Source organism: Triturus cristatus, chromosome 1_2 (assembly GCF_964204655.1).
Source record: "Triturus cristatus chromosome 1_2, aTriCri1.1, whole genome shotgun sequence".
NCBI lineage: Eukaryota > Metazoa > Chordata > Amphibia > Caudata > Salamandridae > Triturus > Triturus cristatus.
The window spans coordinates 663524762-663541067 of NC_140580.1; the positions used below are offsets into that span (position 1 = coordinate 663524762).

Sequence of the window (16306 nt, forward strand, 5' to 3'; positions counted from 1 at the left end):
GCAGACCTGCTCAGCAGGACACATCAACAGACCCACGAGTAGGAACTCCACCTGCACGTCCTCCTTTTCTACTTTCAGAATTTGGGGTTACCACAAATCGACCTGCTCACCACACTAACACAATATGCCCAGACTTCGCATCCAGGTACCCTCACTCACTGTCCAAAGGCAACACACTATGGATGAGTTGGTCAGGGATATTTTTCTACACTTTTCCAGCTCTCTCATTCCATTTCTAGTTCAGAAACTCAGGCAAACATCTCATTATGAGCCTTGTAGCTCCCACCTGGGCACGTCTACCCTGTTTCACAACACTACTATATCACTCAGTAATCCCGCACAGTATGCTCCCCAACAGGTCAAACCTTCTCACCCAGGATCAAGGACACATCTAGCATTTGGACCCCAAAATGCTCAACCTAGAGATCTGACTCATGAAGTCATAGAGTTTGATTACTTAAACCTGCCACCAGAATGTATGGAAATTCTTAGGCAAGCACGCAGACCCACAACTAGAGCCTGTTATGCTGCAAAAATCAAACGTTTTGTTTGCTACTGCCAACCAAAACAAATTAATCCTATGAAGACCACTGTGCAGGTCATTATTTGCTAACTACTTCATTTACAAAAATCCAATTTAGCATACACTTCAATTAGATTGCGTCTTTCTGTATTAACTGCCTATCTCCAAAATAGACAGCATCTATCCCTATTCGAAGTACCAGTCATTAAAGCGTTCATGGAAGGACTCAAATGAGTCATTCCATCCTGGGTTCCTCCTGCACCCTCTTGGAACCTTAATATCTGAAAGAGATTGTAGTTATAGATTCCTTACCTTAGAATTACCGCCAGGCGTCAGACTAGATGCAGATTTTTTTTTTTTTGGAGCAGTACCCTTGCATGTCGGCAGGTGGCGTTTGTCGACTCCATGTCCATCGTGGTTGTCAGGATGTCGTCCCGGTGTCTACTTAGATGCCGCCCCTGCACGCTGATGTCAGTTCTACCTTTTTGGCGCCAGTCAATGCAGATTTTTATCCCCATCTATTTGAGTCTCTCGACTCCTGGTGTACAAGGTATATCTAACCGTCGATCCCCCTTCAAACCGTGTGACTCCTGTCACAAGTAGATGTCGGTGACCGATCCACACCTCGTGTGCCTTTGGTGCCTGGAGCGCCACCACGACCCGAAGTTGTGCTCTGGCTGCTGGGCCCTGAACCCGAAGTCTTTGCAGGGAGCGGTCCGGAAAGCTTTTGGAGGCCCGGTAGTCTGCTCTAGGTCCCGGTCGAGGGGAAGGTCCTGGGACCGGTCCCAGAGCTATCACCATTCGTCATCGCACTCATCAGGTAAGTCGAAGCACAAGAAGAAGGCGGCAGCTCTGGCCCCAGCACCACAGGGCCCCCATGGATCGATGCCTGGATCCGAATCCGTGCCGGTCAACCTCACGGTACCTTCCCTGGGGCTGATTCTAGCAACGACGCCCCCAGCTGTGCTTCCAACCGGCGTAGACACCAGCCTCACCCCCCCATATGGACATGGCGCTGGTCCGACGTCGACCAACATCGGTACCAGCGCCGGAGGGTAGTTTTGTCCCACTGTTCATTCCTGACGTTCCCTATCACCATGACTGGAAGCCAGAGGAGTGTGAGGAGGACTGGGAGAGGTCTGGTGACCCTCTTACTGACCAGCTTGAGGAGCTAGCGAGAGGCGTTGGCTGATGCCAGTGGTTTGGATAACTCCCCAGCCCTTGGCATGCTATCTCCCCCTACCGTGGCCATGGAGGAGGGAGCATCCTAGGCTATGGTGTTGCATAGGGTGGCTCAGGCCTTGGGCCTTGAGCTTCCTACGGTGGCAGTCAGGGCTAACCTCCTGAGTGAGGTGCTTCAGCCTGCAGCTGCCTCTTCGGAGCCCCTGCTGCCGTTCAGTGAGGCTCTCACAGAGATCCTTCTCAGCACTTGGTCCAAGCCCAGCACAGGGGCTCCTATGGATAGAATGATTGCCCCTTTTCCTCTCCCAACACCGTACCCATGAGAGCTTGGTAGTACAAGCCTCTACCTCCAAAAGCGCATTCCCTGCTGCTCCCTCCGATAGGGAATCCAAGAAGCTGGACCTCTGCACTTTACACCATTACGTTCTATGCCACTCTACACCACTGCACTTTACAACACTTTAATCCGCAACACTGCACTCGCTTCCACTGAACTCTATGCCACTCTACTCTGTACCACTCTACTCGGTGCCACTGTTCTCTGCCACTGCACTCTTCTCTACACCACTTTATACCTCTTTACACCAATGCACTCTATGCCACAACACAACTCTACACTTTATGCCACTCTAATTTACTGCACCCCACCACTCTACTCTATGCGAGTGCACTCTACCACACTACTAAGCACCACTGAACTCTCTTCCACTGCACTCTACATCACTCTATGCCACTGCCTCTACTCCACGCCACTCTGTGCCGCTATACTCTACATACATCACTGCACTATATGCTTGGCCATGCTATGCCACTCTACACCGATCTACACCACTCTACTCTACAGTGCTCCACTCTACTCTAAACCACTGTACTTATTTCCACTGAACTCAATGCTACTCTACTCTTCACCAGTGTGCACTACGCCACTGCACGCTGCGCTACCCTACTCCGTTCCACTGTGCTCTGTCACTGTACTCTACGCTACTCTATTCTACTCTGTACCACTGTACTCTGTGCAGCTGTTCTTCTCACCATTCTCCTCTACTTCGATACTCTGTTACACTCTGCTCTACGCCATTTCACTCTATACCACTGCACTCTTCTTTGCACCACTCAACTCTACGCCCCTCTACTGCACACTACGCCAATGCATTCTACACCCCTACACTCTGCTTCAATCCACGCCAATTTTAACTGTTCTGCACCACTGCACTCCAGGCCACAGCACTCTACACCACTCTACTCTATGCTGCTCCACTCTACTGTGCACCGCTCCACTCCATGCAACTGAACTTTACACCACTGCAATCTACTCTCCACCACTCCACTCTACGCCACTCTGCTCTACGTCTCTATACCAGTGCACTATTTAAAACCACTTTACTCTAAACCAGTGCGCTCTACGCCACTGCACTACGCCAATCTACTCTGCAACTCTGTACTTTGCGCCACTTCACTTTAGGTCACTCTACTCCACTCTGTGACACTACACTCTACCACACTACACTCTACAATAATTAACTTTGTTAAACTCCACTATTTGCTGCTCGGCTCTACAACATTCTACTCCACTCTTAAGCACTCTGCAAAATTACTCCACTCTACTATGCTCTGCACAGCAACCTCTATGCCACGGTATGCCACTTTAGACCTCTACTCTATTTTGCAACACTATTCCACTCTATGCCACCCAACTCTGAGACTCTATGCCACTCTACGACAGTCTACTCCACTCTACACCACTCTGCTCTACAACACTGTACTCCATTCTATGCAACACGCTCTATGCCGCTCCTCTCTGCCCTACACCATGACACTGTATGCCACTCCACTCTACGACACTCCGCTCCACTCTGACACTCTACTCCCTCCACGACACTCCACAATACTCTACACCACTCCATGACACTACACTTGCAGCCACGCAACTCTGCGCCACTCCACTTTGGGACTCTAATCTCCTCTACCCCACTAACTTTTAGCCATGCTGAACAGCTGTCACGCTGGTGTACAATATGGCTAAACATATTAGCACAGCCAATAGCTCTTGCATAGTCGAGACCTGTTTGCTTTGCCAATGCTTGTTATATTCAAGCAGGTCAGTCACTTCAGCAGAGAAAATGTTTGATTAATGCTAGAGCTCAAATGAGGATTTTATGGCTGCAAAATGTGAGATATGTCTTTATTTCTCTACCTTTTCTGTCCCACAAGTCTTTTGATGGCTTGTCTCTTTTCTTCGGACCTGGGCACAGTGCGTAGGTCATCCATCATTCTGTTTTTAAGGCCACTATCTCCATTGGCCTTTGAAGACGCACTGGGAAAAACTGGCTGTAAACGACACCGCTGGCTGCACACGTGTCCCCTCCACACCACTGGTGCCACTGCCTCCCTCTGGCAGGACAACTGGAATTACATGATTTTGCAGCTGCAGCATTTTCCGCTTATGAATGGGTTTGACCCATAATCTGCAGTTTTGACACAAACATTTGTTTCTAGCTCAAACAGAGCAAAAGTTACTAAAAACGTGGCAGCATGTGGTGCTGCAGTCCTTCACAAAGGTTGACTGGTCACCTTTCAGTGCCTGTTGATAAATTCGGGTGTCAGACTGGTACTAATGAGGGGAAACCTTTGCCCACATAGTGTTGACATGTGTACAAATGTCAAATTAGTGAGGTAATAATTATCACAAAATGTGCCCCATTATGCAGCATAATATGTCTTGTCTTGCTGCATAATTTATTTAATTCTGCTGCCTAATGTGGTCCTCCCTTCTGCATGATTCTAGTGGCCCCGGCCTCTGGTCAGCACTGCAAACACTCAAGTTCGCATTTGATCACCAGGTTGCATTACTCGAGTACACTGCAGAGAAGTACAAGTGCAAAGCTTTCTGGCTGCAGGCCCTGCTGTACGTTTTCAACAGGCAAACTGGACAGGCAAAGGCAACTCAAGGGGATTAATTGTTCCTTAGAAAAGGGGCTCACAATTTAAAAATTAACTTTAGTTCGAGAAAGAAAATAAATGTTTTTTTCACTTTGCCAGTTCGAAAGGTGGAACAGTTGCTAATTCAGGAGACAAAAACACAAAAACAACTTCTTACATCGCCTTTGCCAGGGTAGCTACCATGACTTGTGGAATTTGAAGCACAAGTACTTACCTGCAAGCACAAACAGTAGCATTTCTTGAACTTCAGACCTGCTTTGGACTTTTCTCCTGTGCGATTCACCAAGGACACCATGAGCTTCTTAAATATTCCTACGGTGCATCCTCTATGTCTTCATTTAGACACAAATTATGCTTGAACTTCTGCGTGTCATTTGTACTTCTCTTAATCAGGTAGGCTTCTGAACATATTACTCACAACATTTTTTATTTTTAAGAAAAAAAACACGTCATATTACATATGCGTGTTGCGTGTGCCTACAAAATGATATGGCTGCCGTGGCCTCGTCATAGAATCTTTTTAGGTTTCGCCTGCATGAGCATACGTTAGTACATACGCTCTTGCTTGTGAGACTTGTGTTCTGTATTGGGCTTGGAATCTGCGCATGACTTACCATTTGTTTCCAGCATTGTCTCTCTTCTTTGCTGCCTTCTAATTGGACAGTGCTTGCTATGCATCACTTTCCTATCTTTTGGTGACGCATGCACCAAGCACAGAATAATTAAGATTAATTTGTGTCCCTCCACTGTCCATTTGCTGCTAGTGCTGTGATTTGGGGACTATTTCTTTCTTAAAAAAAAAAAAAGTCGTCAACGCTTGCTGTTGTAGCATTTTTTGTTTTACCTTCCATCACCAGCCCCATCTTGTTTCTTCAACCTGCTCCATCCTGTTTCTTCTCCTTCCCATCCATCCCGATTTCTTCTCCCCCACCCACCTACCTGTGTCTTCCCCTCACCCGTCCATTTCTCTTTCCCTCCCACCCGTCCCTATTTCTTCTCCCCTCCTACCCGTCCCTGTTTCTTCTCCCCTCCAACCCATCTCTTCATCTTCTCCCCTCCTATCCTACCACTCTCCCATCCATTTTCTTCTTCCCCTCCCATTGTAAGTAGTTAAAGATGTTTTAAAAGCTATGAAGCGGCCAGTGCTGTCCACTTCATGGTGCTTTATTTTTTTACAAAAAAGGAAGGAACCAAGAGCTTTTGTACTGAAGTCCTGCACAGTGCTCCAAATGTATAATCAAAAACCAAACAGGTGTGCAGTTCCTCGGGAAGAAAGGGGGGGGGAGAGCGATTAGTCTCTATAGAATGCCCTCAGACAACTAGCAAGGTGTCATGCTTCGCTCCTCGTCAGGCCGGCGCTGCAATGCCTGACGGGCTCCCGCGAAGGGGCTCTTTTTCGGAGATCTTTTTAGAGACAGCCGTATGGGTGCGTGGGGGTAGGTGCAACAAGTGTAGTGAGTGGTGGTGTGGTGGGTTAAAATAGGTATGATATTGCCAATCAAGGAACAATTTTATTCTGGTGGTATACCAGCCTAATTAAAATAGGTGAACCCTAAAGGGATTATAATGCTCCCCAGGGAAGTAAAAAGGTCGACATGTTTCTTGCCCTGTGCCCAAACGGGTTGGTGGCAATTCTTCAGGACCAGGTGAGAGAGTGCTCAAAATAATCTCTACTACATAATGGGTGACAGTAAAATTTGTACATCACCAAAGAGGGTCCATGGGGTCCCAAAGGGGAGTGGACCCACTGTTGCGAGACCTAAAAGAAAAAGAGACGGAAACAGAACACAATACAAGGAACAAAATCAGGGCTCGTCATAGATGCTTACTGGGTGGCTAAGGTGGGCAACCGACCAATAGTGAAATTCGTGCTACCATGGCTATCCATCTAACAGCCTACTCAGGTGGAGTTCATAGGGCTGGAGATAAAAACTACAAACTACAACACCAGTGGTGCCAAGTGCTGTGGGCTACTTCATTAGCACCGTAACGTGTGACGTTACAGCGCAATTAGTGGAAGTAAAGGTGCAGGTCGCGAGCAAAGTGCATTGAAAGCTGCCGCCCCCAGGTCTATGGGCTACTTCATTAGCATCGTAACGTGTAATACAAGTGACGTTACAGCGTAATTGGTGGAAGTAAAGGTGCAGGTCGCGAGCATAGTGCATTCAAAGCCGCCGCCCCCAGATCTAGGGTCGCGGGTAGCTTCTCATGTCGTAATAGAGCATTGCAACCAATAAGTGCGTAATACAACAAGTGCCAACGGCTACGAGTGCGCGGGACTCCACAAGGGGAAACTCACCCCCTGGGATACAGATATTGCTTTACGGGTTCGCCAATGAAGCCAAAATTAGCTCGCCCTAAACAAAGTACTAGAAAGCATTAATATCCCTGCAATTACCAGAGACGGCATACCAACAACCGGCATGTCAAGGTCTGTACTCACGAGGGTTGGGCGTGCATATAGCCGTGCTCCTACTGAGGCTCTGGCTTCCGTGGGGAGGCAGCGACGGTGTGTTGAAAATAAAGGAAGTGCTCACAAGCAGAAAGAAAGACTAGAACGTCAACAGGGTCGGCCATCTTGAGGATGAATGTCGAACCCATGAAACTTTATTGAGAGAGGACAAACGCCCCTCAGCGGTAATAGGAGCGTCAAATAGTGATGTTCCCAGGAAATGAATTGGGGTGTTCACGTGCGAGTATCTATTCGAATAATAATGTGGGAGAAAAAATGCAGTGTGGTGTAAATCGCGATGTGTTGAAAAAAATCATGATTAATTGAAGAACACAGGCGAGCGTCTATTGAAATAATTGGGAAAAACACGGTTTGATGTAATTCGCGATGTGTTAGAATACAAATGAATAAATTAAAATAAAGTCCTAATTGTTGAAGGACAAGGAGAATTACTCAGGGTGCAGGTACATAAAAGTAAATGCAGACCAGATGGTATGGCCATGTAAGTTAAGGGTAAAAATGTCAGTGTCTGTCTTGCAACATGTAAGGTGTCATCTGATAGAATGAAGAGCACCACCAGTGAGCGGTCAAAGGGCACACATCACCAATATTTTAACCATTTGGTATAAAGAGCTTTAGTTTTTTTAACCTTCGTGTTACCCATCTCCACCAGCCCCCTTCCCTACTCACCTGTTAACTGCGACCCCTGTTACCTCTTCTCATCCACCCCCACTCGATTACAAAAGCCAACAGCTCAGCCATAGGCGAGACATATTGGCTTTGCCAATACTTGTTTTATTTTCCATCTAAGCCATGCCGTAGAGCATTGGTACCCACTAACACTTTCCCATGGGCAAGAAAGTTAAGTCTGCGATGTGACTGTGGACCGTAATGGTGGCGGTCAGGAGGATGTGAGGGGGACTTCCCCACTTTACGAAATTGCGTGATCCTAGTCAACTGTTTTATTTCACTTTCCCTCCTTTTTCTTCATAATCACATAAAAGAGGACCTAAAAAAATACATGAGATCAGGTTATGCGCTCTACAAAACCTTCTCCTGTGTTTGTTTTAATAGACTGTAATGTTGTTCATGTGGAATAGGAGCGTAGGCTCCCCAAGGGGTGCACACTCTTAGTTCACTGTCGCCATTGTTATCAGGGTGGGGAGAAGAATTAATGCTTCCAATTGATGTTTGAAAACTATCACTATCCCCAAAACTTTTTCCGAACCTATAAATAGGTGCTTGGCTATTTATTTAACATCTTTTTAATGTTAGTGCTGAGTCAAGTAAACAGCAATCCAGTGCTGCTGTTAACCAGGGGGCCGCATGTAAGCTCAGGAGGGCCAGATATGGCCCCCGGGCCGTACTATCAGTATCACTGCTGTACAGCATCGTTAAAACCATTGACCAAGTCAATAAGTCCCAAATGTGTGCCCTGTTAACTTTGCCAGTACTTGTTTTTGAGGGGTAGAGGCACAGCTATTGGGGGGATCAGCATGACTAATAGTGCCTATCATTCCCTGAGACCCCTTTCTAAGTTCCTGCTGAACTGAAAAGAGAACTCCCCTCCCTCTTGTGTGTGAGTGAGCATGCCTCCTTTCCTGCCTCAGTGACATCTGGTGGAACAGCAGAAGCACAGACCCAGTTGTTAATGTTCCTCAAAAACCAACCCTACCAAAACTCAAAGGCTGTTACAGAGCACTAGGAAAGAGCTCTGGAGGAGTCAAAAGGTCAAGTTAACTATTGCATGCTCATGGTTTCCCTTTTTCTTTTTTTTTTGTGGTATAGGCCTACTGTGGATTTGCACGGCCAGAAGTCTCCCCTCAGAACCTGTCAGCAGTCGCCACCGGGAACTGGGGTTGTGGTGCCTTTGGAGGTGATTGTCGATTAAAAGGTAGGTGAATGAAATGCACAACTTGAAAAATGTATGAGACGGTTGAAGGCGAGGGGAAATGGGATAACATAGAAGCATGATTGGATGTGGTGGAGCAAGTGGCATGGGAGCCTTGCTACCCCTGTGAGGTAAACAAATGTTTTTTTTAACATTCGGAGCATCCCCACCTTATGTTAGCTTTCTGCTGTCCTAAATCCTGTTTATTTATACCACACTGGTCGCTAAAGAAAGCAAAAAACCGTCCATGATCTTTTGGTCTGCTGTGTCTTGTCTCCCCAATATGCTGTAAGATTCTCTCCCTGAGCAAATCGCCTTTCTTTATTGTGCCATAAAATGTGTAAACACTTTCCTATGCACAATTTCTGATAAAGCAGTCCTTCTGCGACTAAAGAAAACACATATTTCATTCCTCGTTTATTGATTTCACAACCAAGGTCTTTTATTTTTCGTCACTTGTTGTTTCCTATTATCTAAAATGGATTGCCATGTTCCGATCATCAATAGCCTGGAGAAAATCTGTCACGATGTGTGATGGTATAATTTGATGGGCCGCTGAAGTCAGGAAGTTATAAATGTTTCAATTAGCATAAAAGTGCATTGGTTTGTAAGATTGGTGCTCTAGTTTAATCACAGCAGAGGCGACATTGATAGAGGTGGTTCCTCCAAAATATACTTTTTATAGCTCTCCTTTGCATTGACTGTTGTTGTATGTACCTACTGGTGACCGAATAGCTGAACCTTAACAATCTGCTTGTAAAGACCATCTCTCCAACCTTTGTGAGCCCTCCATTTACCACTCTGGCCCTTCCCTGTAACTTGCCAGGATGCTTCAATCACAATTTTACTTTTTCGGTCAACAATGAAGGTCTTGACCCCGCCCCAATGGGACCAATGGGTACGGGACATAGACTGGTGCCAAAGGGCCAAAGAAACTATCTACAAAAGCAGAGATTGCACCAAAAATGGCGTACGGTATGGGGGCCATGGCGGAAATACAGGCAGACGGGGGAGGACTAGGATCTTAACAGCTATTGTTATTTGTCTCATTTGTGTCCTTGAAGGTCGGTCATTATTCAGAGGATGGGTAATTCACCGCATGTATCGTGCTAAATGTCCTGTATTGTTTGATGGTCTGAGCAAAGTTAATAAAAAGAATTAAAAAAATAAAAAAAACAATGAAGGTCTTTAGGCTCCAACCTATTTACCTCGTTTATTTGCATTCGTTTTTGTTATACTATTATTATTTTTTACAAGTATGGTGAAGGGTGAGGGATGAAATGTATTTTGGGGGTAAGGTGGTGAAAATTGCTTCCTTGGAGCTGTTGAGGACTGCACACTTAAGTGCTTTAAATCGCCTTCTCGATTGCCTGATGAAGCTTTGACTCCTTTCAGTGCAGGCCCCTTCTGCACCCGACAAAACCAAATACAAAGGGTAAAACCTCCTTGGCAATCCATGAACTCTTTGTTGCAGATGAAGATCGATCTGGAGAGGAACAGCAAGGCGCCAAGCTCGACCTGACATCAGGGAGGATGGAAGCTCAAGAAAGAGTGTCTCTAGTTTTCATAAATGTCTGGGATTTTTAGATTTGCCTTGGTGCTGACTAATCCCTTGCCCAGATGCTGCTGCCAACACCTGCAATCTCTGCCATCAAAAACATTGTCTAGGGTCCAGTGTGTGGATACCTCCCCAAACCAATGAAAACACATGCATACCTGATAACTCCACATTCAGAAAATCTAGGGAAACATACCTCTGGGAGAAGCCTTGACTTAAGTCCTGCACAAGAGAGACTGGTGGAAATGACAATGTTTTGGAGAAAAAGATTGGAAAATTTGATAAATGTTATGTTCTGCCCAATCTTGCAGTCAGGATGAGGGAGGAATGGCACCCAAGTATAGAAACCGTAGACTGTAGAAATGTTAAAAATCTATAATTGTGGTATGTTTCCATGTAGCCTGTGGGTGATGCCTGTGATCAGAGGACAGGTACCCTAAGCCCGAATTTCACTTACAACTGATTTTCAAATGTCAAAAATGCACAACACCCATTTTATTGTCTGTGGGCACCCTGAACCCATATATGATGTCCTAGGTCACTTCTCGTGAAAGTATCGCTTCCACACTTCCTTGTGAATTCTACAAATGTGCAACGTGCCCATACATAAATAACATTTCAAAATGCATAACATTATGTGACTTGGAAGAGCATCATTTATGGGATAAAGTACCCCCTGCCATACAGTATAAGGATATTGCCAGTCACAAAGAGTTCCATGACCATATAGAGGAATGAAGCAGAAGACCGTGTAATTTTCTGAGGTTAAGGAACTCTGAGGTGACTTGCAATAACCATATCATATACAGCAAAGGATACTTTATTCCTTATAATGCATGATCACACCATCACCTTTCCCATAAACCAAATAAATCCTTGGTGTGTAGCTCTTTCATAGGAAAGAACGAGCATGGTTGCTCACATGAAGATTAATAATAGAATCTCTAGTCCAAAATTAAGTACATCAAAGAACACGTTGCAATAAATATTTCCTTTCTTCTTGTCAGTCTAGAAAAACCAAGCAGAAGAAAAGAACGAAAAGTCGTGTTTCATTCTTTATACAGCTGCTTTGTGTGCTCCATGACCTGACCTGCCTTTCCTCTCTGCTGCTGGCTCAGGAAGCAGGCATTGTGCTGTCAGAACTCAGCTGTAATAGATTATTACAGTTGTAAAAGTATAAGGAAATTAGAGTCCGTTTTTTACCCAGGGATTGCAGAATCCCATGTATTGTGAATGTATCCCTTCACAAGGGTGCCACATATTTTTTTTTTTTTTTTTTTTTTTTTGCTTTTCAAAAACCTTTATTGAGACACAGTAAATAGACATAGCAGACTGCCGCACGCTCCCCATGCAATGGGTCACTTTTGAAAAAGCGGCGATTGCGGTCCTGCAGCTCTCACACAGCCATTTAGCCGACATCCCGGAGGACCGGCGGCATTGGAGTTTTACATAGTACAGTTCGGGCTGGAGCACTTCCATCGGATATGGTACGTATGCCCACCCAGCCCACGCCGTGATGTAACCAGCCCGCTCAGCCAGCACGCAGGCAGTCCGCTCAAGTACCCGTAATTTCGCGCTCCGAGTCTCAACACCCGCCCCCCCCCCTCCCCGTTCGCCATCATGTCTCTGTCTTCACCTGTTTCATGCGTACTCATCCACACTGTCTCTGACCAGGGCGCCGAACTCCGGCCAAACATCACATCCCGTGCCTCCAGGCCCGACCAGTCCTGTGGTTCCGATGCCCGCTTCGCAAGCACGTCGCCAGGTAGCCCACTCCTCATACAGGGGACCTCCCGTCTCTCCTCCCGCCAACCAGTCCCTCTCTCAAACAACACTCTATCATCGTGGCCTATCTCACCACTAGCGAACTCTAATCCAGTGGCAGACCCTGCACTGCCCCACCGCACACCTCCGGGGCTTCCCGCTGCGCTTCCCCTTGACCAGTCTCCTCAGAGTCTCCCGCTGTCATGTAAGTGCTGTACAGCGCCCAGAAGTTCTTAGGGCGACTCCTAGGGGGCAACAGTTCGCTATACGTTTCCGCCTGTGTGCTACAGTACAGCATATCCCTAGCCCACCTTTTCTTAGTGGGTAGCGGCCCTCTCATCCAGCAGGCCGCCACGACTCGCCTCGCTATCAGCAGCGCCACATCTGTCAGTCGCCGCAGCGCCCGCGGAAGCGGCTTGGAGTAGCCCAACAACGCTAGAGCTGGGTTTGGGGGGATCTCTCTTTCCAAGATCTTGCTCAACTCGCGGAATACCGCTGTCCAGAACCGGGCCACTCCCGGGCAGAGCCAGGCCATGTGGAGGAAGTCAGCCACAGGAGCATGGCACCGCTCGCATTCCGCCGAGGGGCGCAATCCATATCTGTGTAGTCTTTCAGGGGTATAGTAGACCCGCTGCAAGAACTTAAAGTGTATTAATCGGTGGCGACCGTTCAAAGAGACCTTTTTGGTGCTGGAGCAGCAGTATCGCCACATCTCGTCCGAGATGTCCATTTCGAGGTCCGTTTGCCAGGCACGCCGCGCAGCAGAGCACTGGGGCTCCCTGTGTTGATCCCCAATCTTTTTGAGTATCGAGACCAGCCTGGACGGCGCCGTTGTTTTAATGACATAGGTAAGCTCCGGGATCTCGGGCGGCTCCGCCGCGGTCGGCCCCAGAAGAGACAGCAGTGCACCCCGAACCCGGTGGAATTGGAAGCGCTGGAGTAACGTGCACCCCGGATGTGCCAATACAACACTCTCCAGCGTCTTCACCACGCCATCGTGGAACAGGTCAGCCATCCTCACTATACCCAGAGCACCCAATGCCCGCGTCACCCCCGCTTCTCGCAGAGGAGGGAGCCAAACCGCCCACTCCACCCGCATCAGCGGGGAGTATAAGAGGACACGTTCCTGCCGTTTCATAAGCATGTGCCACGCATGGTTAGTGGATCCGAGCGAGTCCAACAGGCCAGCCCTCCGATCCGCGGGCAGGAAAATCGTCGCCGGGAGTGGTACCGGGTCCGCGAACAAGCGCTCCAGTAGCACATGTGGGACATCTGGGTCAGCGTGTATCCACGAATGCAGATGGGACGCCTGCGCCACCCTGTAATAACTCTCCAGATCCGGGGCTCCAAGTCCCCCCATCTCATATGGCAACGTTAGCACTGTCCACCGGACTCTCGGTTGCCTACCGCCCCAAGCCAGCCGGATGAGGGTCTGAGTCAGCTGAGCAAAGAAAGATCTGGGCAGCACTATAGGAATGTTGGTAAAGAGGAACAGAAAGCGCGGGAGGATAATCATTTTCATAATGGCCATCCTGCCCATCAGCGAGAGGAGCAGTCTGTTCCACACTGCCACGTCATCCACGAGTTTTGAATAAGCCACCCCGTAGTTTTCCCTCAGCAAGACCTCCGGGTCCCTGTGCAGTCGAATGCCCAGGTAGCGAATTGAGTCAGTTGTCCACTGCAGTGGGTATTCCATAGAGAACGGCAATGTTGTCGGGGTCAGCGGAAATGCCAGCGATTTATTCCAGTTGACTTTGAGGCCCGATAGCGCCCCAAACCTTACCACCTCCCGCAGTATAGAGGCAAGATTCTCCTCCGGGTCTCTGACGTACAGTAGCGTGTCGTCCGCATAGGTAGAGATGCCTATCTTATAAGAGGGAAAATTAATGCCCTCGAATCTGTGGTATTCCCTTATTGCGCACGCTAATGGCTCAGCCACCAGCGCATAAAGAAGTGGGGAGAGAGGGCAGCCCTGCCTGGTCCCTCTAGTGATTGCAAACGGCTCCGTAACACGATCTCCGAGGCGAAGCCTTGCAGTGGGTCTGAAATACAATGCCCCGATCATCTGCAGGAAAGGCTCTCCCAGCCCAAGCTTCCTTAGCACCCGCACCATAAACGGCCACTCCACGGAGTCAAACGCTTTCTCCATATCGAGGAAGAGCGCAATGGCCTTACTCTCTGGGCGCACATGCTGCATGACGCCAAGGACCGTGCGGATATTGTACGTAAGATTCCTGGATGGGACAAAGCCCGCCTGCTCCGGCGCCACGAGTTCCGGCACCAATAGCGCCAATCGCGTGGCCAGCACCTTCGCGTATATTTTGGCATCGACATTGATCAGTGAGAGTGGCCTATAGGATCCGCACTGGTTGGGAGGCTTCCCGGGTTTTAGAATTGTAACAAGCAGGGCCTCTCGCATCGTTTCGGACATACTACCTTCGAGGCAAATGTCATCAAAAAGAGTTAAAAGGTGCGGGAGGAGCTGGTCCTGGAAGGCCTTATAAAAGGCCACCGTCAGCCCGTCCGCTCCCGGGGCAGTGCCCGCCCGCATACTTCCCAAAGCCTCCAATATCTCGTCTTTTTGTATGGGCAGCGCTAAGAATTCGCGCCGCGAGTTGGATAAAAACGGCATTTTGAGGTAACTAAGGTAGTCGTCTATCTCCTCCTCCATACGCGAGGACTGCGATTTGTATAGTCCAGCGTAATAGGCCCTAAATTCTTCTATGACCCCCTCCTCCTCGGTGACCACATCGCCCGAAGCCGTGACGAGCTCGTCAATGACCAGGGGTCGCCTAGAATTGCGCAGTATTCCCGCCAGCACGGATCCCGGGCGCTCACCCTCCCCGTACGTGCGGGCTGTGGCATACTTCCCCATGTGTTTCACCTCTCGGTCCGCTTCACTATTGAATTCAGCGACCAGGTGCTGTAGCCTCGTGGCCACCTCAGGGTCCGCCGCGGCCCCCTGACTCATCTCCATTTGGGCTATCTGCGACTCCAGGGCCCCGAGCTGTCGCCGGATGGACTTAAGCACTCCCGAATGCTTAGTCATCGCTACGCCGCGAATATAGGCCTTGAACGAGTCCCACACGATTTGGAAACTACGGACTGTGCCTGTGTTGACCTTAAAGAACGTGTCTATTTCGTCCGCCAGTTCCCCACGAAACACGTCGTCCAACAGCGAATACGGCGGCAGTCGCCACGTGAACGGCGGAGCTCGCCGATGCGGAGTGGTCAGGGCCAGCAGCAGCGGAGAGTGGTCCGACAGCGTGCGCGGCAGCACCTTGCAGTCCGCAACGCACGCGAGCAGCGACCGGGACACCAACCAGTAATCTATTCTGGTGTGCACGTCGTGAAATGCCGAGTAATGCGTGTAGCCCCCTTTGCCCGGGTGACGGTGTCGCCAGACGTCGAGCATGTCAAGCCTGATCAGCTCCGCCTGCATGTGTAGGGCGGCGGTCGCTGGGCGACGGGCTGGCCCCGACGAGCGGTCCAGCTCCGGGTTGAATGTGAAGTTAAAGTCGCCTCCCCACACCATGCCAGTGGGCACGTGCAGCCTGCACTGTGCCGCCAGTGCGTCGAAGAAGTCAGGGGAGTCATAGTTAGGGCCGTATACATTGACCACAATCAAGTCGTGGCCCTTACCCACGCACCGCGCTATTAAGTATCGCCCGTCCGGGTCGGAGAGCAGCGACGTCAACCGCAGTCTCGATCGTGGGTTCACCCAGGTAATCACCCCCCTGGAATGCGTTGTGAAGCCCGCTGCCTCGCTGGAACCCACCAGGCCCCTTGCTGCTAACAACCTACTTGAAAGCGGGAGATGCGTCTCCTGGAGCAGCGCCAGGTCAATGTGATGTCGGTGGAGGTAGTTTAAGACTTTTCTGAGTTTACGATAGTCATTCAGCCCTCGGACATTCCACGTCAGCGCTCTAAGGGCACCCCCGTCAGATTCACCCATTCGTTCATCCGTTCCAGTCATCCCAGTTACGCGTTCCGGTT

The 16306-nt window shown here is 48.9% G+C and overlaps 1 protein-coding gene across 2 annotated transcripts in view; it reads left to right on the plus strand.

Annotated features, from left to right (window-relative positions):
• The window catches only part of PARG (poly(ADP-ribose) glycohydrolase), a 722753-nt gene that overhangs the window by 656395 nt on the left and 50052 nt on the right, over positions 1–16306 (plus strand). For both annotated transcript variants that reach the window (XM_085608405.1, XM_085608413.1), the window contains exon 16: positions 8886–8991. In XM_085608405.1, the coding sequence (XP_085464531.1) occupies positions 8886–8991 (106 nt within the window). The remainder of the gene's footprint in view (positions 1–8885; positions 8992–16306) is intronic.